General features: G+C 48.5%; 2 protein-coding genes across 2 annotated transcripts in view; one reads left to right on the plus strand and one right to left on the minus strand.

Moving 5' to 3' along the window:
• Window positions 1–15,985, plus strand: part of PMM2 (phosphomannomutase 2) — a 17,788-nt gene extending 1,803 nt beyond the window's left edge. The window contains exons 2-8 of the mRNA XM_011358355.2: window positions 2,492–2,603; window positions 5,019–5,095; window positions 5,787–5,878; window positions 6,590–6,689; window positions 6,798–6,873; window positions 8,120–8,235; window positions 14,840–15,985. Of these exons, the coding sequence (XP_011356657.1) occupies window positions 2,492–2,603; window positions 5,019–5,095; window positions 5,787–5,878; window positions 6,590–6,689; window positions 6,798–6,873; window positions 8,120–8,235; window positions 14,840–14,941 (675 nt within the window). The 3' untranslated portion in view covers window positions 14,942–15,985. The remainder of the gene's footprint in view (window positions 1–2,491; window positions 2,604–5,018; window positions 5,096–5,786; window positions 5,879–6,589; window positions 6,690–6,797; window positions 6,874–8,119; window positions 8,236–14,839) is intronic.
• Window positions 15,986–19,062: 3,077 nt separating this feature from the next.
• The window catches only part of CARHSP1 (calcium regulated heat stable protein 1), a 3,884-nt gene continuing 1,939 nt past the window's right edge, over window positions 19,063–21,007 (minus strand). The window contains exon 2 of the mRNA XM_023529661.1: window positions 19,063–20,208. Within this exon, the coding sequence (XP_023385429.1) occupies window positions 20,046–20,208 (163 nt within the window). The 3' untranslated portion in view covers window positions 19,063–20,045. The remainder of the gene's footprint in view (window positions 20,209–21,007) is intronic.

A 21,007-nucleotide genomic window follows, 5' to 3' on the forward strand; every position in this document is an offset into this window, starting at 1 on the left:
TTATATGAGGATAAAGTATGAAATAGCAATGAAACCAGGCAACCTGCAATGTATTCTCTTAAAACATTTGAAACATGACATTCTTAGTGGTGAAAATAAGTTTAGCACCCCCCAAAATCTGTAATTTAAAAGAGAATTGTTTCTATGTGCTTAGCAAAAAGTAAAAATATTTTAGCAATATATCTATTCATTATCCGACCTTTCTCTTCCTAAATATATGCATTCTCAGACATCAGTAAGCACAATACTATCCGGTAGCAGAAGACTGCATTATATTTCTTGCAGCTGCTACAACAGGCTATGACTTAAACAGGCGAATTCTAATTAGAATAGAGTCCTGAGCTTTGCACATTTCACTGTTTTAGTAGAATTGTGTTGTACTGAATACTTTCCTAAGAGATACCTTCAAAAAGAAGGGCATCATAAACCTGCGTGAAGTGTTTTCCAACTTTCTATCATGAAAAATTTCAAACATGCAGAATCACTGAAAAGCTAATACACAGAACAGCCATATTCCCACCACTTAAATTCAACAATGATTGACATTAACTTTATTTTCTTTTTTTAAAAAAGTTTTTGCCATACCACTTGCTAAGCCACAATCATCACAGTACTTTATCCCTAAATATTTGAGCCTGCATGTTTTGAGAACAAGGACCTCTGTCGTAACCATAGTATCATCATCACACCTAGAAAAACTATCATCTATTCCCTAGTTTTATTTAATACCCTAGTCCAAGGGTCAGCAAACTTTTTTTTACGTAAAAGGCGAGGTAGTAAGTAGTTGAGGCTTCGCAGGCCCTCTGGTTTCTGTCACAATTACCCAACTCTGATGTTGTAACCATAGACACTACACGAGTGAGTGGACGTGACTGTGTTCCAGTCATACTTTACAGAAACAGGCAGTGGTTGATTTCTGGCCCACAGTTCCTATTCTGTTGACTTCCTCTACGCCAGTCAGTTTTCCTTACTTAGCCCCAAAAAAAAGTTTTTTAATTTTTTTTTTTCAGAAAGTGAATTTTAACGTTTTTCCACCTTGATTTCAACCTTTTGGATCTTTCTGATCTATAAAGAATTTAGAGTTCCTTCTAATTATCAGCACAAGAGTTAGTTGGTAACATCACAGCAGTTTTGCTCTGATGATCTCTCCTGTGGTGGGATGTGGTTTAGATGTTCTGTTGAGGTCACAAGCAGCTAGGTCTTATGTCCTGTTAGAAAATATTTGCTGCCACTTGGAAGTGAAAAGGCACCTTCCGTATCCCATTCACACTGCAGAACGGGTCTCAGGGCTGACCACAGTACCCTCCAGCTCATCAGTGTGCACAAGGGTTAAAATAAAATTTTACCCTCACACTTCTGCTTGGAGATGGAGGCATTGCTGCTGCCAGTGTTAGTATTGCATTTTTAATATTTTGCAATAAAAAGAGTCTTCCCCACTTCCTCCCAGTCTGACTTCAGATCTGAGTAAGCCACTTGGGGGACTGAGGGACCCATTTTCACAGTCATTGACTCATCAAGGCTGTTAGTGCAGTTCTAGATTTTGTCTACTAGGTGGCGATTCCACCGGAAGGTTGCAAAAAGGTCGCACTCTATTTAGGCCCTCTGTATGATTTTATTTTATTAATCATGTATGTATTACTCTTAAAAAATTCGTTTAAAAAAAGAGAAGACAACTATATACTGAAGTTGACTTAAGTGGCGTTTTTTGCTTCTATTTTTAATTTCTGGTAACTTTATTTATGAAGATATTCTCTGTAAGTGTACAGAGAAGATTGCTAAAAGTAATGAAATAAAATATTTAAAAATTGTGATTTGTCTTAATACAGGGCTATCTTTTCTTCTTAGTTTATCATTTCTTTTGAGTTAGCACAAAGTTCGGAATTTAACGAGCATCAAATTATACCATCGAAACCACTGTTTCTAGATAGGTGCATTTCTTTTAGGAGAGACTAAAGAATCTAGTGATCTTTTAGCCTTTGTTTTTGTATGATTATGTAAACCAATGATGAACTTCCTCTTCAATATGATGATTTTGTTTTAAAATCAACAACCTAAATCCACAAATGGTGTAGTATTTGAAAGGAATGTGCTCTGATCTGTGTGTATGTGGCATGGATCACCACAACTTAGTGCTGAAAAAGCAGGTCACTGCACAAGACATGAAATGAGTCTAATTGTGTTTCAAAAAATAAGACCCGTTTACTTATGTACATATAGCCAAGTATATAAATGCGTAGAAAAACAGCTGGAACAGTACACAGCAGCTGTTAATAATTGTGTATTTTAAATGAGGTAAAAATAAGTAAAATTTAACAAGTTTTTTCTGTAAAAAGTTGTCCCAAAATCATAGCCAAAATATTTGGACTTACCTACGGACCTAGAAATGGAATTGGCATGAGTGGAAATTGTAAGGGTTGTATTATTCTTGCCATTTTAGTTTCCTCATTACTTTCTGGCTTGTAACTATTGTATTTTCTTTTTTGAAATATAGAAAATTACCAAAGAAATGGATGACTTTCTACAAAAATTGAGGCAGAAGGTCAAAATCGGAGTAGTAGGCGGCTCGGACTTTGAGAAAGTACAGGAGCAGCTGGGAAGTGACGGTAACCTACACATTGCTAATTGCATTCTGGTAAAAGATTAATTTCTTAAGAGGATATTGGGACCCGTAGCCATGAAGTGTAATAGGCAGCCCTGAGCCCTCATCCCCGTGTGGCAGGCTTCCTGCTGCCCTGTTTCAGGAAACGTTTTCTCTGCCTTTATCTTTAACTCTTTTTAATTCTGTAAATAAATGTCTGGAATTGCCGATGGAGCCCTTGGTACTCAGATACATGGATAGATTCAGCTACAAGGGTGAGTGTCTGTTTATTTGCCTGGAACACTCTTGTTCCCATCTACTGCCCTGCTAGCTTCAGCCCCATATCCTGATTGTCCTTGGCAATCAGGTGCCCTGAAGGTCCAGGGGCCGCCTCTCTGTCACCTAAACACAGTGTTTCCCAGAATTCCCTTAGTCATGAGTCACCCAGGCTCGTCCCGCACCTGCTGAGCCAGACTCCCCAGCACAGGACCCCAGGAAGCTGGAGGTTCTTATGGGCCCTTCACTGAAGGGTCCAACTCGACAGGTCTGCAGGGCCTGGGAATCGCATTTTAGCATCTGCCCCCAGGAGATTATAACGCACAGTCCTGTTAGTGGCGTGCTCCGGTTATTGGAAACTGTCTGGTTGTAAGTGTGTCTTGAGGACTAGGACTGTGGCTTATTCATCCCATAGCCCCAGGGACTCCAGGGTGCCTGGCCTGTAAGAAAGAGTGGAAGGGAGATAAATAAATCAATCGTTCTTTTCTCCACTGTTGACATATTTGTAACTGAGCAGAGAGTTTGTCCACCAGCGCTGCAGACAGCCAATTATGCTGACACCAGGGGACAGTGAAAGAAATTGGCGTTTATTATATAGCACTACACAGTGGGGAACAGGCAGCTTGTGCTGGAAAAACCCAGACTCCCCGATGGTTTACAGACAAGGGGTTTTATGGAGCAAAAAGCATGAGTAGTCATGAGTACAGGGTTCAGGGTCATGGGCTGTGTTGATTGGCCAGTTCTTAAGTAGGCTTCAGCAGTCTGATGTATTCAGCTCTGGACAGCATCCTGTCCGGGTCTGTGTGACGGTGGCCAGATGGTCTTGAACATAAAGAGGAGTCTGTGAAGACATCTTGAGGTTGTGAGTCGGTGACTTTATCTTAAGAGCAGAAAGAAAAGAACAGAACTATACATGTCATGCTTAACAGGCTGCATTCTTCTGTTATCTTAAGCAGAATACACCTTGGGAAACTTGCCTCACTGGCAGGCCGGCAGGCCCCAGGAATTGACCACATTCTGGTGCAGCTATGACTCTTAAGCAGGGCTCATTTAATAATTTTAACTAAAAGCTAAATTCTGATATATCAAGTCTGTTATGATTTGCTGTCGGCATCATTTTGGGCTGATTATTCTCTGTCGTCAGGGTCTGCGGGATGATGAGGAGCATCACACCTGATGCCAGTAGCACCCTCGCTCCCAGTGAAACAATCAAAACATCTCCAGACATTCCCAAACGTCTTCTAGGCAAAATCTCCCTCCAGTCGAGAACCACTGTTCTAGACGTAGCATCTTACAGTCCAAATCTGTGTAGGCTTTGTTTATTGGACTCGTTATTGAAAGAGTAATCTGTATATTCCCTTTAAAACTCCTTGTTCCCCTTACACTTAATTTTCCTCCTAGATACTCTGGTTACAAATGCTATAAACCACATAATGAGGCACATAGAGCCCCAGAAAGCCTGTTACCTGTCCTGATTGCCTTTTTTGCCTGTGGTCATACATTTAACCACAGTGCCACGCAGTGCTTATACATTTCAGCGAGTGTGAGTCAAAACGAGAATGAGAACATTCATAAGCTAGAAGAAAGTTGAAGACCCACCTGTATCAGAAGCATCTGGGGAGCTTGTGAAAATACAGAGGTGGGGGCCCCACCCAACACACTGAGCCTGGGAATCTGCATTTTAAAGCACCTAAAGTTTGAGGATCTATTTAGATTTACGTAGATCGTCTCCAAATCTGACTGCATATAAGAGTCACCAACAGAGCTTTTTTTTTTTGAAAAAGCTGACTTTTAGCCCGGCCCCTGCAGATTCTGATTCAGAAAGCAGAGCCTAGAAATCTGCACATTTTCATCGCAGCCCTGGCGATGCTAATTTACAGGAGCATTGGGAGCCATCACTGGCTCAGCAGAGACAGTTAATGACCTGTCACGGGTCTCCAGTCTCCAGCCTAGAAATCATCTTTTACATTTGTAATTAAGGGCCTTTAAAAAAAAAAAAAATTTAAGGTGCTTTTTTCCCACTTTCTCCATCTGTGAAGACAAGGTGTTCTTTCACAGTCCTTGCTGGAGTTTAGCAGTTTTATTGGTGTTAAGTGTTAATCGAGAAATAGAAACCCAAGTTTCAGTTCATTGCATTTTAAGTTTTCTTTTGTTTTGGTTGCAGTGATTGAAAAATATGATTATGTGTTTCCAGAAAATGGTCTGGTAGCGTACAAAGGTGGGAGACTCTTGTGTAAACAGGTAGGTTCTTAAGTATCCAGACTACTGTATTTTACTAGTAAAATGTTTTCTAAAAAGACGATTGATGCTGAATGCCTCTCGGAAGTGTATTTGGGAGCCGAGGAACAGGGCTGGGAATGAATCTTCACCCTGTGTTTTTTTACATCTTCAATGTCGAACCACGGGACTTTCACATATTTCAAATTGTTAACGATATTTTTATAATTGTTTTTTAAGGACACTTTAATATTTCTATAATGATAGCAGAGACCAGGGCAGGCTGCCTCGCTACAAGCATATTAGGAGGTACTATGGAGCACTTATTAATATTAAGATCATTCTGTTCAGACATAAGAGAATGCCAAAGTGGAACAAATATAATTTCTGTCAGTATCTGTGGATATTTTAATTGAATAAAAGCAGCAACAATAAACTCTTTTGGCCTTCCATGAAGCATTTGAGAGATAATGAATATAAAAATCTTGATTAATGAAGCAGAAAATGCTTTTGACTGAGGCCTTTCCGGTTTGCTTAATGTTTTCAACCAGAGAACAAAGGGAAAGAAGGAAAAGGCAGTGAGGCGTGTCACCCTCACTGCTGCATCAGCCTGGTGACCCTCCACTGATAGTGGCTGGAGACCTGCGTTTGTTGTAAAGCCGTTTTGAAAATGCCTGCCAGGGAATTGAGTAACTCCAGTATTTTCTTTATCTAGAATATTCAAGGTCACCTGGGCGAGGCCCTAATCCAAGACTTAATCAACTACTGCCTGAGCTACATTGCGAAAATTAAACTCCCGAGGAAGAGGTAGGTTTTGCTTTTAGCAAAGAGGCGCCACTGGAATTTGGAGTGATGTCATCCAGTGGATTGGTGCTCATTTGAGTCCAAAGCCCAGTGCTCAGTAAGGAATCACTGGAAACCTGTAAAGCCAGCAGTAGAAGAATGGTTATATAAACGGTGGCATGCCCGCATGATGGAAATTGAAAATAGGTTTTCAAAGGCTGTCAGAGAAAATGCCTGTAAAAAGGCAATGTGAAAAAAGCAACATAAACCCCAGACCCGAAGTCTGAAACTGGAAGCCCCCAGGCCAAATCTCATACTAAGCCAGGTTTGATCAGCCCTGGTATTAAATCTGAAGTTTTCTGTAGTTACATAACATTAAAAAAAGGTGGAAAGGAGCAGGCGAAATTATTTTTAATATGTTTTATTTAACCTAATATATTCAGAATATAATCATTTTAACATGTAGGCAATATAAAACATTATTAACGATGATTACATTCCGTTTTCCTACTGAGTCTCTGAAATCTAATCTCCATTCAGATTAGCCACATCTCAAGATCAATAGCCACATGTGGCTGGTGGCTGTCATTTGGCCCAGCATAGCTCTGTGAAATGCGGATCACACCAGCCGCTGTCTATTGAAATTGCCAAACTTTATAGCCTGTTTATCCATCTATAATGTTGCCCAAATAAATAATGTTATTTCTTGGACCTCGGTCCCCTTTTCCTCTCCAGGGGGACTTTCATTGAATTCCGAAATGGGATGTTAAATGTGTCCCCTATTGGAAGAAGCTGCAGCCAAGAAGAACGCATTGAGTTCTATGAACTCGATAAAGTGAGTCTTTCTGAAATCTACCTAGGTTGGCGAAGATAAGACGTGACACTTTGTGTGCTTTCTTAATTACAACACGGTAGATAATCAGCGTCTTTTTCTTTTTCTCAGAAAGAAAACATAAGACAAAAATTTGTTGCAGACCTGCAGAAGGAGTTTGCAGGAAAAGGCCTCACATTCTCCATAGGTATTGTATGCTCACACAGGCTTCAAGCTTTGCCAGGAGTTTGTGCTGGGCCGGTGCACACTTGACATTAGATGGTGCCGTTTGAAGGTGGGCAGTCTGTCTTTAGGGGAAAACCACTGGTGTGTACTCAGCCGTGGTGGAGACTTGCCAGCTAGGGAATGACTTCTAGGCTGCTGGGTTTGGTTCTAGATCCTTACCCAGCAGGATTCCCTCCCTGCACTTCTGGTCAAAAATAAGAGCATCTTGCTTAATGCAGATAAGAACTTATCCTCAGACGTTTAGATGGAAGACAGGCACGCTAATGAACTCCATAGCAGAGAGATGGCATGGGAGCCATCTCAGATAAATCAGACTCGGTGTTTTCTGGAATCACATACTGTTTGGACAGCAGGGAACCTTAGAAGTCAGTGGGTTGGTTTTACAAATCAAGAAACTAAGGACCAGAAGGGAACAAGGTCTTGTCTGAGTTCACCAAGCTTTTACTAACAGTGGCCAGTGCTCAAACCCTTCTGGTGGCTGATATAGGCTTCTTCCCCCAGCCCTGGTAGCTCAGGCTTGTTTTCTGGTGGAATACACCTATCAGATGCTCTCAGCAAGCCGATTCCTCCTGTCAGTGCCCATGAGTCACTTCTTAAAGCCCTCTCATTTTACTAACACGAATTAATGCAGGTTGTAGGGAAACTGGAATTGCAAAGGGATTATGTGTAATAGATGAATGGGTGGATTTTTAAGTATTCTTGAACTGTGAGATGAACATCTTTCTGACAAAGCTCTGAAAGGGTTTTTGTTGCCTGTGAAAGCTGCCTGTAAATCACCTCCCATGTGATTTTCATTTCTCCTGCAAGACGAGCTGGGTGCAGCCTGCTTCCAGGCATTCTCCACTGAGAGTGCATTGAAGCTGGAGATGAGCACAACCGAATGAGATTCTTATCAGATTTTCCCCAGCATGCTTCACGTGAACCCACTCACTTGACAGAGCACTTAGATGCAAATGCATTTCTCATTCTGAGCTGACACACTCTAGGTCTCACTTTTAGATTTTAAGTGAAATGTTTGAAAAACACAATGTGGAATGAATTTCTAGAACCCATCCCTAAAGTCGTGTTAGCAACAAACTAGAGAGTATTAAAAATCAACCGTCGCAATCCAGTTGCTGACGAGAGTAAGTTGCACATTTTTTTTTCAGTGACATGTCATTAGCTTCCTTTTCACCTTTAGCTTTTGTTTTCCCCTCCCCACTTGGCAGGAGGCCAGATCAGCTTCGATGTCTTTCCTGATGGATGGGACAAGAGGTATTGCCTGGGACATGTGGAAAATGACGGCTATAAGACCATTTATTTCTTTGGAGACAAAACCATGCCAGTGAGTACAAAAGTGATTTTGCAGTTTTATTGTTCAGTTTGGGCTTGAAGGGAGGAAATGGACAGATGGGCTTTTTTCCCCTTCGCTCACACTTTACCCGCCAGCCCGGCTCCAACTGAATGATGCTCTGCCCTACAAGAGGGGTATGACGAAGGCCCCCTCCCCTCCCATGCTCAGATACCTGACACCTCGGCGGGGAATGGAGTCTTCCTGTGTGGCTTGTGAATTAAATATGACCCTCCTCAAGTGCCTTCCAGAACGCCTGCCCCGGCGCCGCTGTCAGGTCCTCTCTGCGTTTCAGAGCCCCCGTTCTTTCTACCTTCTTTTGCCGCGGTATTTTGTTTCCAGGGGCATTCGTTTCAGTTGGGCAGTGGGAATCCTAAATGATAGGTGGACAGGGAGTCTCACGAGTCAGAAATTCAGGAGCAGGCGCCAGGGACCCTTCAGGGGTGAGGCGTCAGTCCTGAGCGTCACACAGGGTACAGGAGCTGTCCCGGGGGCTGTCAGAAATCCCTAGTCCGGGACCGAACCTAAACTGAGCAGAGCCCGGTGTTAAAGGCCAGTGCCAGAAGGAGGACTCAGGAGGCATGCCCCAGCCATCGTGGCAGCAGAGCCAGGCTCTTCTGGGGACAGGCCCAAGGAGGTTGGAGAGACATTGCCAGCACGAGGCCTGAGAAGAGGCTTAGCATCCACTGTTCACTGCCCAGCCTCAGGCTCTCTGTGCCCTTCCGCAGTTCTCACAGGCCACCCAGCGGGGGTGCTCACCTTGCCATCAGGCATCCTGGGCCATGCTGCACCCAGCAGGTGCATCACACATGCTGCATATCCCTCCGCTCTCTGGTCCGCTCCAGAATACTTGCTTTTTTCTGCGGAGGTCTACGACATGCCTTTCAGTATGATCTCCACCTCAGCTTCCAGCATGAGAGGGACTTCTGGATAGTAGAGCCGCATGTCCTCTTTTCAGAACTGTGAAACCGGGACTCAGGAAAAAAAACGCCCAAAAGCACACAGCTAATGACAGGGCTAGTGGCAGCAGAACAGACTGCCTGCTCTTTAAATGAGTTCGCTTTCTAGTCAACACACCCTCTGTCCAGCTGGGTGGGAAAGATTCTTGTTCTAATTCCTAAATGAACGTGCGGTGCTTTTCAGGAGGTGTGTCGGTCAGCTTTTTTTTTTAATGACAGAATGGTTTTTAATCACGTCCTTTCGTTGCGATGCTCTGGATGCAGAAGTGCTTTGAATGTAGGCTATGAAAAAAACCACTGTCTGACTTGACGTCTTTAGAAAAAGTAAGCTAATGAAGTTACACCCAAGATCTAAAGAATGGCCGTAGAAGCTTTTTCAGTCCTTGCAAGTTGGTGCCGTTTCTTACGGGCTGAGACAAGAGCTGTCATACAGGCAAAAAGCGAGTTCTCCATAAGGGTGACGTTCTCGCTCTGTATAAATCGCTGTCGGAAGCCTCAGGTGGGCCTTGGCAGAATGGAATGCAGTTCTGAGCAAATTGGGAGATGGCTTCTTTGGGGAATTCTTTATCTGAGAATCAGAATTTCCTATTCTGTTTTACCACTGCATTACCACCCTTCAGTTCCATTTTTCTGAACCTTATCTACTTTTAAAAAATGGATACTATTCAGTGGAGGTTAACCGCCTCCGCCCCCATTCTTAAGTAATATGCATTCATTGTACAAAATTAGAAAAAGTTTGAAGAAGAAAGTGAAAGTCACTTGTGATCGCAGTCGATGTGCCTCCCAGCCTTTTCTCTGTGCACAGATATGATCCCAAATACGCGACCCCCGCATGCTCATCGTTTTATGTTTTGCTTTGTTCTCCCCGTATTTTTTTCCCCCACGTTAGTGAGTCTTCTTTGAAAATAAGGTTTCAACGGCTGCATGACACTGTCATCCAGGCGTCGCTTGCTCACCCGTTTCGCTGCCAGAGGCACCTGTGGGCTGTGGGTTTTTGTTGCGGTCACGAACACCGGTGAACATTCTCACGTATGTCCGTGCCCTCATCTCTGATCCTTTTTCGTCCATGGTGTCCTGGAAACAGGAGCGAACAGTCCAGCCATCGAAACCTTTTCACAACACAGCAGTTCCTGAAACTTCAGGCACAAAGCAATCCCAAGTCTTAGCTTGAAACCTCTGTTCGTATTCAGGGGTAGACGTTTTGAAAGCTGCTTTCTCTCTCAGTTTTGAGGCACACATTTTTGCTGGCTTCCAGGGGACCGGCACCTGAGCTAAGAGCTGTCAGTAAAATGCCATTTGCCCGCCAAGCAGTCCAGGCTCAGAAGCCTGCCGAACTACGCCCCCCCACCCCCGCCCCCCGGCCACCCCGGGCCACACAGCCTCCATCCGACGGGATCTGATGTCACACAAAGCGTGCCCCCTGCTTTGAGCACCTCCAGAGAGCAGAGCCAAGAAGTAAGGCGTTGGCCCTTGCTTTTCTAAACACTGGTCAGTCCTAGACATGCCTTCATCCTTCCCCTCAGCCACAGCAGCCAGGGTCCGAGTACAGCTGGGGAAGAGGGCAGGGCCCCAGACTGGCTTTCCAGAGGCCGCTCCAGCCACCTCCAGCCTTCCCGAATTCTCAGGCAAGACGGCTTCTGCTTGTCTAATGCTTTTGGTAGAAAACATTGTGGCTTTAAGGCATTTACAGTGTAAAAACATTCTGACACTTTGTAAACCACTGATTGACTCTGACTCAGCAATTCGGGTTGGGCCAGATTAGAGGCTCTCAGCCCCACAGGAGACCCCGCTGGCCTCGCTGTGGGAGGACAGGAGGCAGATGCCGTGCAGGGGACCATGGGCTGCTGATGCTCGCTGGTGTCCCTCCTGGCCTACTTGCCTCTGGACACCAAAATTGGTGGCCTCATTGGTCCTGAGAACAAGACAGTGGCTGAGTGGATGCACCCTGAGGAAAGAGCCTCTTGTGCCACAGCTCTTTAGTTCAGGGAGACACAGGCCTTAGGCCCTCGGAGTGTGGCCAGCCTTCCAGAGTCCTCCAGAATGGTCACTTAGGTCCACTGAGTCAGCATCTCCTGAGTGCAGTGCCAAGGCACATCATACAACTGAGCCCCGTTTATGCATGAGGGGGGTTGAGCCAGAGCCATCAGCAGGCCCTGAGGGTCACCGCAGGGACAGTAGCCTGACAGCCAGCTTGCTTTCCACCACACCTCCAGCTTGTTCATCGCTGGCTTCTAAAGCTACTGGTTCTCGGCCCCAAAGCACGTTAGACACTCCAGCTCGCTTTCAAAACATCATGGTCCTCGGCCCAAGCTTTTGTTTCTCTTTAAAGCATAAATGTTTATTGCTTTTTAGGAAAATGTAGTACAGTTGTCTAAGGGCATACGTTTTCAAATATGTGTTAAAGTTGTCTGTGACTTATTTCATCCCCAGTGAATTGTCACACATTAAGAAAGCAGCCACATGCTGCCATCAAGCAGCATGCCCTCGACTCCACCGTTTCCTACACGCGTCCCGGTGTGCCGGCACTGCGGTGGCCACAGGACACCGGGCACCTTGCAGCACTTGCTGTCATTGCTCAGGAGCTCTTAGGACATTCTGGGCCTCTGGACCCAGTTTCACCAAGGCACTTGCGTTATCTGCAGCCGGGAAGAACCGCCGCTCCAGGGTCTTTGAGGGCAGTGCCCTTGGCCTCGTACCCATCATACCAAGAAATCTCATAAGTGCTTGTTAAACTGATGCCAGGTGAATATCTATAGGCAGCTCGACTCTGAACTCCGAGCTACAGGAAGTCTGTGCCACAAGCGGGTATTCACACAGCAAAGACCAACCGCCCTTCCCCCCAAGTCCAGCAGATTCCACCCTGCTTCCTGTCAAGCTGGGCACACAGGGCGGAGACACTTAACGCGGACCCCTCTGGCTCCAGTGGCAGGATAATCAGCGTTTATTCTGCAACTTTGCTGAGCCGGGGCAGGCTGGAGATGGAGCCGCTTTCAGCCCCCTCCCCTGGTGCCTGAGCAGGGCAGACACTGCCTCCGTGTCATCCCCAGGCCTTGGCCCAGTAGGGCTTTAAGTATTCAGGGGCGGTTTGCACTGTCCTTTGGGCCCATCACGTACACTCTGATGGGAATGCAGTCAGTTATCCGTCCCTTTGTCCCTTCCCTCGCTTTTCTTCTCTCAGGAGCTGGATTTGTTTCAGATCTTGGGGAAGGCCGTCTCCCCAGCCAAGTCGGGTAACCTCTGGTGCCCATGCAGATCCAGTGTCGAAGCTTCTGGTTGTCTAAGGCCTCATTATCCTAGAGGGTGCAGTCTCGCTAGCTCAGTGTTTCAGCTCTGCTTCTGGCTTCGCTCGCTCTCATTTGCAAGCTCTAGGCAGCCCCAGGAAGGAGCCCTCGCGCCTTGAAAGTCACAAAGGAGGGCAGGTCCGCTGGCAGGAGGGGAAGGACAATAGGGAAGGTGCAGCACCCGTCACCTTCGGCCCAGCCTGGCAGGGGGAGGCTGGGACCCTCTGGACTCGGTTTCCTTAAGTGTTGGTGCATTACACAGTGGCTCCCCGCCCGCCCCAGCAGGACCACGGGAGACTCATGCATCTGTCAGGGACACATCTGTCCCTGCATGTGACATCCTCGCAGGCGCGATGGCTGTAAAAACCCTTTTAGCTTCAGAAGTCACTCTCCCCAGCTAGCGGCTTCTGTCATCGAGTTGCGCCCTAGCCGGCTGCGGGAGCTTCCTAACGCTGCGCTGCCTTTGTGACCCCGTCCCCCATCCACTCTCCAGAAAGATCCTGCCGTAGGGGAATCTCATGGTGTCCCAGGCTGCAGCTTTCCAGTGGCTTCACAGAAAATCCCAGCTCCTTACCGTGATGTGCAAGGCCCTTCCAGCCCCACCCAGCAGCTTCCCCATAAACAGCCGGTCACCCAGCTCGTCCCCTCACTGCCTGCAGGTCTCTGCTCAGAGGCCCCTCCCTTGTCGCTCTGGGTTCCCTTCTGTTCTTTGCAGCCCTTCCCATGGCTGACAAGGCTGGAAGGCGGCACTTTTGTTGCTTTGCGGTTTTGTGAGCCACCACTGTCTCCACTTGCTGAAACACTGCCAAGCAGGGCGCACTTGCTCTACCTGGCTTCTTGGGTTAATAGGTGACTGACTCCTCCCTCCCAAGCCAGTGAGTGACGGAGTGAACGTGGCCCAGACAGACGTTTGCTTTTTCTGGATGGTGCAGGAGTTTGTTTTCCCTTGGAACACAGTTCTCTGTGGTAGTGTTTCCCTATGCCATTTCTAAGAAATCTGGCTTTTTTTTTTTTTTTTTTTTGTAATCATGAGAATTACTGGAACTGGTTTTGGCATTTACTTGCTTAGGTAGCAGATGCTTTTCGTGAAACTCGGGGCCCTCTGAATGACCAGAGGCCCTGCAGGCTCCAAGTCGGCTGGGAGAAAGGTTCCTGAACGTTCCTGAACACGGCTCCAAGGTCACGGCCTCCTAGCCTGACGCCTTGGGCCCCTGCAGTTGTCTCTCCTGAAATCTTAAACTTCACTTCCACCCGGGGAAGCCTTCTGCATGGGGATGGGTTATTCTTAAAAAATGAGAGCAGTAGTAATTTCAGGTGTCTGTCAGCCCTTTAAAAGGATGTCAGATTTTCCTACAGAATCTTTACGAGGAAAAAAAATTTCCTCAGCAGTTATTTTCGTTATATGATAAACTAATTAATTTTTTAAAGATTTTGAGCGAGACTGCTTATTCAGTTTTGTGAGGAAAATTCCATGAGGAGAAAAGCACTCGGCAGGAAGCCCAGTTCATTCACCTGAGACCAGAGGAGCTGGACCCACAGTGAGGGGATCCCCCCACCCAGGTCCTCCCAGATACGTTCGTGCCCTCGCAAAAGCCCCCTGCCCTCAACTCCTGGCGGCACACCAGATGAAACAATGTGTGGAAACACCCAGAAGGCGGGGTTAGGGCTCCTGCCGCCAACACAGTCATTGCTTTCCAGGGGCTTTACCCAGATCCCATGGGCTCATCAACTGATCCCCACGGCGCTGCGGGTGACATTCCACTGCTATCCCCCTCTGACAGGTGGGAGACGCCCGCAGCATATGCCTGGTCACTGGTAGAACCAGGATCTAAACCCAGGTCACCTGGCTCAGACACCAGCCACATGGGACTGCTTCAGTTTAAGTAAATCAAAATCAAATTCAGTTTCTCTGTCCACTGGCCACAGAGCAAGTGCTCCACAGTCACACATGGCCAGTGGCCCCGTCTGCTCAGAGATGGACGTGTCCATCCTCACAGAGCTCCGAGGGCAGTGCTGCGCTGGATGTCTGCTTTGCCTTGTTAGAAGTCTGCGTACAGTTAAATCAGTGGCAGTGAGAATTCTGTCACTTGCCAGGTTTGCTTGCTTTATAGAAAAATAAGCCTTAGAGTTTCACAAGAACATTGTGAATCTTCCATCGGCATAATTACATGTTCCCAGCTAAATCACAGTTCAAGGGAAGGTGATCACCCCTTCCTCAGTGATGACTGTCTCTTAAGTTTCCAGAGAAACAGGGTAACTGGAGAAACTCGCCCTGCCCAGTAAGACGGCAAGTTTCTGGGGCAGCCCCTGGCCCCAGGCTGCATCTGCTCATCTGCTTGTGTCATTGTGTCTTTGCAGGGTGGGAACGACCATGAGATCTTCACAGACCCGAGGACCGTGGGCTACACCGTGAGGACACCTGAGGACACCTGCAGGATCTGCGAAGAGCTCTTTTCCTGACGTCCCCTGCCCAGGGGACCCGGGGGAAGGCCCAGCTTACGAGCTTGATAGAGTCACTCCGTGTCCCAAAGCAAATCTCTCCCTCACGTGCCTACAGGACATTTACAGCCGTCCAACCCGGGACAGACGTTTAAAACACTTCCTGAAATGAAGCCCCTGCTGAGCACCAGCTTGGTGGGGGCACTGTGGTCGTCAGGCTACAGTATTAAGCTAAGTGACCACATGCGCTCCGTTTTTCATCCTCTTCCTGTTAGAGAACCAGACCTCAGCATGGATGGATGGCCACGTGAACTGACCCCAAGGAGTTTGCACCTTAGCTGGCCTGGAACGCAGGTTAGCTGTGTATCCACTACATTGTCGAAGGGCTGGTTCTGTAAGAATCAAGAAGGGAGGAAATGGGCACAAACAGCCCCCATGGAGAATTGGCACACAGCCCTCCCCCGCCCCCCTTTTCCCCCCCGTCTCAGAAACACTGACTTGGGGTGTCACACTTCACCAAAAGAGCCTGCCCCTTACTGGACCTGGCTGGGCTTCCCAAAGGCCTTATTTGCCTCCCATTTCTCAGGGATCAGGTGAAAGCCTGGATAATAACAGGAGGTTTTAGTTAATAAGCGTGTTCACCCCGTCACCCAGACTAACCGCAGGGCTGGGAGCAGCCGTGGTTGGGCCTGGGGCCCTCACTTCTCCCCACGCTTTCTGAGTTCCTGAAACAGCAGCTCCGGGCCCTTACACAGAACACGACAGCTCTCCAGGGCAATGGTTCACCAGTCACTTGCAGCATCTAGAAACGGCGGGACCCACAAACCCCACCAGTCTGGTGCTGGGGCAGGCTTCAGTCCACAGCGTGGCCTCTGCCAGGGGCTGGTCCTGGCTCTGGGTAAGGTTGAGTGAGGCCTGCCTACCCCCTTTACACACAAACGGTCACATTTCTTCACGGTTCCCAGGACGTGCCATCGGTGGCATCCTTGTTGAATTTTGCAAATGATACTGTAATGACTTTTCAAAATGAAAAGTAGCAATTTAAAGTGATTCTGTCATTTCCTATTTCTGATTGTTTTTTCCTCCTTTAATTGCTTGTTCCATGAGTGTGAAGAGATCATCTATAATGTCTTTTCAGATCTGGAAGGAACACCCAGCCCTTCTGGATCTGAGAGCCTGATGCTCTTTCTCTAACGTTTAAGGTCTTGCCCTTCCTGACTGGCATGGACCCTTCTACACTTTTCTGCCCGCTGGGCAAGGAGCCACGATTCCCGGGAAGTTCCCCTAACTTATTTTATCAAAGCAAGACAACCGAGTCTTACTGTACCTTGTCCTAGCCATCTTTGTAACCGAGGGTCCCCTTGGCAGGGCTGCCAGGATTCAAGACCTAATTACAAAGGGGCGTCATGGGCCGCCCTGGGCGAGTACCGAGCCAGCCGGCTGGCCAGCCTCCCAGATTCCCACGGTGGCTGCTTAAGACCCTTGGGCCCCTTTTCCCATTTCCCACTTCCTCCCTCTTCACCATCAGAATTTATTCGACCAGCTTCCAGCCCACTTTGGACTCCCCATCCTTCTCCTGTTGTCTTATCATCCCATTCTGTCCCGATGCAGCCATCTCCATCCTTTACTCCGTCTCCTCTTTGGGCATTCAGTGACTGCCCCCAGCCAGGCACTGTGGCAAGGACATAGAGTAATAGCTAAAGGAGTGTGCAGTGTCCCTTACAGATGCTCACAGAGCAGCAGGTTCTGTACTTGACAGGGCTGCCGAGATTCAAGTCCTAGTTATGCTGCTCACCAGCTGTGCCACTTAGGACGAGTTCATCTCGGCCTCCGTTCGCTCATCTGTCAAATGGGATGCATACAGTCCCTAGCACATAGGTAACTTAATTTTAGTAAACTCTTTGAACGGCGTATGTGAACTATTTACTAACTCAGGTCACCCCCGCAAGAACCTTATAAGGCAGGACTTTAGCTCTTCTTTACAGATGACGATGTGGAGTTCGCAGGATAAAGACACCATCACCAGAAACGAACAGTGGCTGAGTGCTGAGCAAGAGGGAAGCAGAGGTGGTGCCCTGAGCCAGCCCCGCCCCAGCACTACAGAAGCTGACCGGCTAGTAGGCCTTGGTCTCAAGGTCACTCAGGGCTTAAGAAACTTCAAGGGAAAGGCCTAAGTGGAGGGCAGGGGGATGAGAGGTATAAGTGGCTACTGGAGGGAAAGGCCACCAGGAAGGCCCTTCTTAACCTGGTGAGGAACCTGGACTCGATCCTGAGGGAGGGAACTGGAGGCGGCTCAGGATCTGTGTGACAGCTGGGTAGGGAGTGGCGAGGGCCCGGCAGAGTGCGGCAGATGTGGATTGGGGTGAAGCAGAGGTGGCCTTGAATCAGTTCCTCTCCCAAGAACTGCTTCTTCTTCCTCTTCCCCTTGGCTCCTTGACCGCAGCCAGGCCTCCAGGCCCCCCTCCACCTCAATCCCCTCCACAGCACCCCACTGTCACGTTCTGGAACTCATTCCAACCCCCTTCACTCATTTCCAGCTCCACCTGTTTTGCCAAGCCCTCATGCCACCTGTGTGATGTCACTTAGTGAAGCACGTCCAACAGCTCATGGTTTTGAGCTAAATGCCTACTTTGGCCTCTCCCTAAATAGGTTCGAAGGGCTGCTTCTAATTTTTCCTAATACACTTTGAAAATCAATGTATTTGTAAGATGTTCACCTCTGCACCACCAAAGGCGTTATCTACCTCCCATTATCTACCTTCCCAGCCTGACACAAGGTCCCTCTGGCAGCAGCCCTGCCTGTTACCCCAGCCTCTGGCAGCCCCAGCCCAGTCCCCGGCAGCTCTTCGTCCTGCCCTCCAGGAATCAGGCTTCCACACACCCACTTCTGAACTTCCTGTCTGGCCTGCCTTGTTCTCACAGGTGCTTCGCACACAATCAAAGTGTAAACGTACCAACAGGGCATCTATCCCCAGTGACTGAGCTGGTGGCATTTTCTGTTGTCAGGAAACTACATTCTGCTGTTGAGCCCTCCTATATTGAGAATGATGATTTAGGAAAAAGGGGCAATCCATTTTCTTACTCGCCCCCCGAAAACAACCAACAGGACTGAGTCAGCCTGGCCGGGGGAGATGCCCTTATCTGCTGGCTTAAAGGAAAAGCTCCGTCACAGTCAGCCTTGCTGTGAACAAACACACGCAGCCTTGCACAAAGCAAACTTTATTGAGAGGAAGGTGGCGGGTGGAGAGAAAGATCTAGATTTAGGAACCCCGGATGCCACTCCCAGCTCAGTAACCAACACCATAAGTCCTCCCAGGGCCTGCAGGAGTTTCCGTAAATTGCCTGTTGGAGCAGGGAGGGCTTCCCTTCCAGGTCTGACACCCTGCAGTTCTGAAATACTCATTGGCTGAAGAAGATACGGTCACAGGAAGGACCGCAAGAGCCCTTTACAAAGGATGCTACCTAGTGAGAAAACCCAGAGGCCACCTCTGAACAGCAGATCCAACTCCCACCCACTGGAGGGCAGAGCCTGGCGGGGTCACACACAGCCCGGACCACGTGCCAAGGCGAGGACACCTGGGGGAGTAGGAGTGAGGACGCAGGCTCTTGGCGGAAGTGGCTCTGTCAGTGTGGCTGTACCCAACAGACAGGCCTCCGGGGGCCACCTGGGGGACTTCTAATTCTAAGGCTCGAGAGGAACAGGCCACCTTGGAGGTAATTTCATCCAGAAATATGAGGCAGAGGACCCAGTAAGGTGAGACAACAGGCCAGGAAAAAGCGCATCAACTCACTTAACCGTGATGTCTCACTGCACACACATCATGAGCACACTTATCTGCCTGTTTTAAAAACATGCACCAGTTGGTCATCGGCAAAATTGTTCCAGCCTTCCACCCCCTTCAAAGCAAGCAGTCCCGTCCCCAAGCCGAGAGACAAACCCGTCCCCAGGATGAAGACAATGAGGCTGATACTGTCTCCTGCATCCAACCGTTCTGTCTTGTCTGGAGCATCCTTGTCTGCCCAAAAGATTCACTCCCCTGCGTTGACGAATGGATCCTTGACTACATATAAGCCACATATTTCAAAACATATTACCCAGCTATTTCTATTTTTAAATCACAACTAAAGCCAAACCACAGCAAATAAAATCCTAAGGATTTGTTTACTGGAACTATCTACAAAGGCCCGCAATGTCGGCAGCGAAGCGCAAACAGAGCTGGCTCTCAGTGAGAGCTTTAGTTATTTAAAAAAAAAAAAAAAAAAATCCCAAGCATTTCTTCACACCTGTTTTCAAGAAAACCCCTTAACCAAAGGTATATCTCTCCTTCAACGTTTGACTTTACCAGGCTGTCAGGAAGCAAGGTACCTACTCTTCTCCGGATGGATCAGGAGAATGGTCTGTTTTTAAACAGCCTCCCCTCCACACTCCCTTCTCCCACCCACCCGCGAGAGCCTAGATGACTGGGGTGTGCAATGGCCGCTGAGCCATGATCACTCCGGTTGAAGACAGATGGAAAAGAGCAAAATTCTAAAGGTTAAAAGTGAGCTCTGAGCACGGCTGCCAAGGCACCTGAGGCCCCTGCTCTCCCCATCCCCCGCCCCCTGAAGCCAGCTACCCCGAAACCAATCAAGCCAAGAATCAGAAAAGCCTGCTCTGCCCAGGGCCACAGAGAGAAGGGGGCGGGGGGGGAGGCGCGTGGGTGAGAATTCACACCAGGGGAACACACAGCGTCCATGTCGCCCTCCCCCACCCAGAGGAATTTTGAGCCTCCGACTCCCGGGGGACGTGGACAAGGGACTCTGCAGGCTGGAAAAGTACCACCCGACCGACCCACCCCCGGGCTGGGCTTGGACCCTCTGCTCAGCCACCAGCCACGTGCCTCTCCTTTTTCAATGCTTTTAATAGTTTTCAGATGGTGAGGTGGTTGCGCTGGTCAGAGGCTGTGCTGGTGGCTGAGAGCAGCCCCGTGCCTGCCCCCAATACTCCTGCCTCCAGGAGATTCTTGAAAGGGACCACACTCCCCTGTTTATCTCAGGCAATAGAATGTCATCTCCAGTCTGGTCCCGCCTCCTCCTCCCCACAGAGTCTCCCACAAGCCCAGGAGAAGGGGTGCTTCTGGCCTCTCCTAGGAGCTGACGACATGGCCGGACCAGGTCTCGTGCTTGGTGCCCGGTGCCAGGTGAGTTATGACCACCTCCACGGCCTGCAGCTTCTCGTTCTTGGGCGGGATGGAGCACATCTTATAGGTGACCTCGTCGCCTTCCACGGGGACGTACTCCCCTTCCACACTGCAGAAGAGGGAGGGAACACTCAGTGCCCAGCACTCAGAAAAGCCCCATGTGAAGCCCCAGGACACCAGCCCCCTGCTGGTCAGAGGGCCACCCTTCCAGAGGAACTGCCCCTTCTGCCCTGCCATCAGACGGAGCCACCGTGCTTCAGTGGCGGCCCACCACCCCAGCCTCTGCCTGTGGCTGAGGAGCCTCTGACCCAATCAGCTGCTTCCCTAGGAACCTCTAATGCTGAGACAAAGTTCAGCCATCTGGGGTTGCTCACTCCACATGGTAAACATGGGCAACATGGGCCTTGTGGTCAGAAGAGCAGAGAGAGCCAGTGTGAGCCAGAGAGACGAGCCCATCACACGGGAGCTGGGATGGCCCAGGTGCCCGCAGCACGCCTGCCCCCAGAGCCAGGCTGCACCTCTGCTCCGCAGTATTCCCCAGGGAGCCTTCGAGAAAGACCCTCTTGTGCTGAAAGCTAGTCCTAGGAAGAGTCCTCTCCCTTAAGACTACCCCCAGGAAGATACCTTCACTTCCTACAGGTCAAGTCACCGTCCCATCATGATGGTGAGGGACCTATCTTGAGACCTCCTTGACGAGACCCTAGGAGTCCTCATCAGATCCTGAATGTCAGGGCCAGCCAGCTCCCCAGAACTGGTTTGTCTCGAAGGAAAAATCACATAGCAAATGGGGCTTCCCTCTTCGACTTGGCCACCAGGAAGCTCCCAGGAGTGGAACCAGGCGTCACAGTATCTATGGTCTTTCCTATTTGCCCCTGCTCCGATGTTTTTCTTGCTAATTTATTTTTTTC

This window comes from Pteropus vampyrus, unplaced genomic scaffold (genome assembly GCF_000151845.1).
Source record: "Pteropus vampyrus isolate Shadow unplaced genomic scaffold, Pvam_2.0 Scaffold40, whole genome shotgun sequence".
Classification (NCBI taxonomy): Eukaryota; Metazoa; Chordata; class Mammalia; order Chiroptera; family Pteropodidae; genus Pteropus; species Pteropus vampyrus.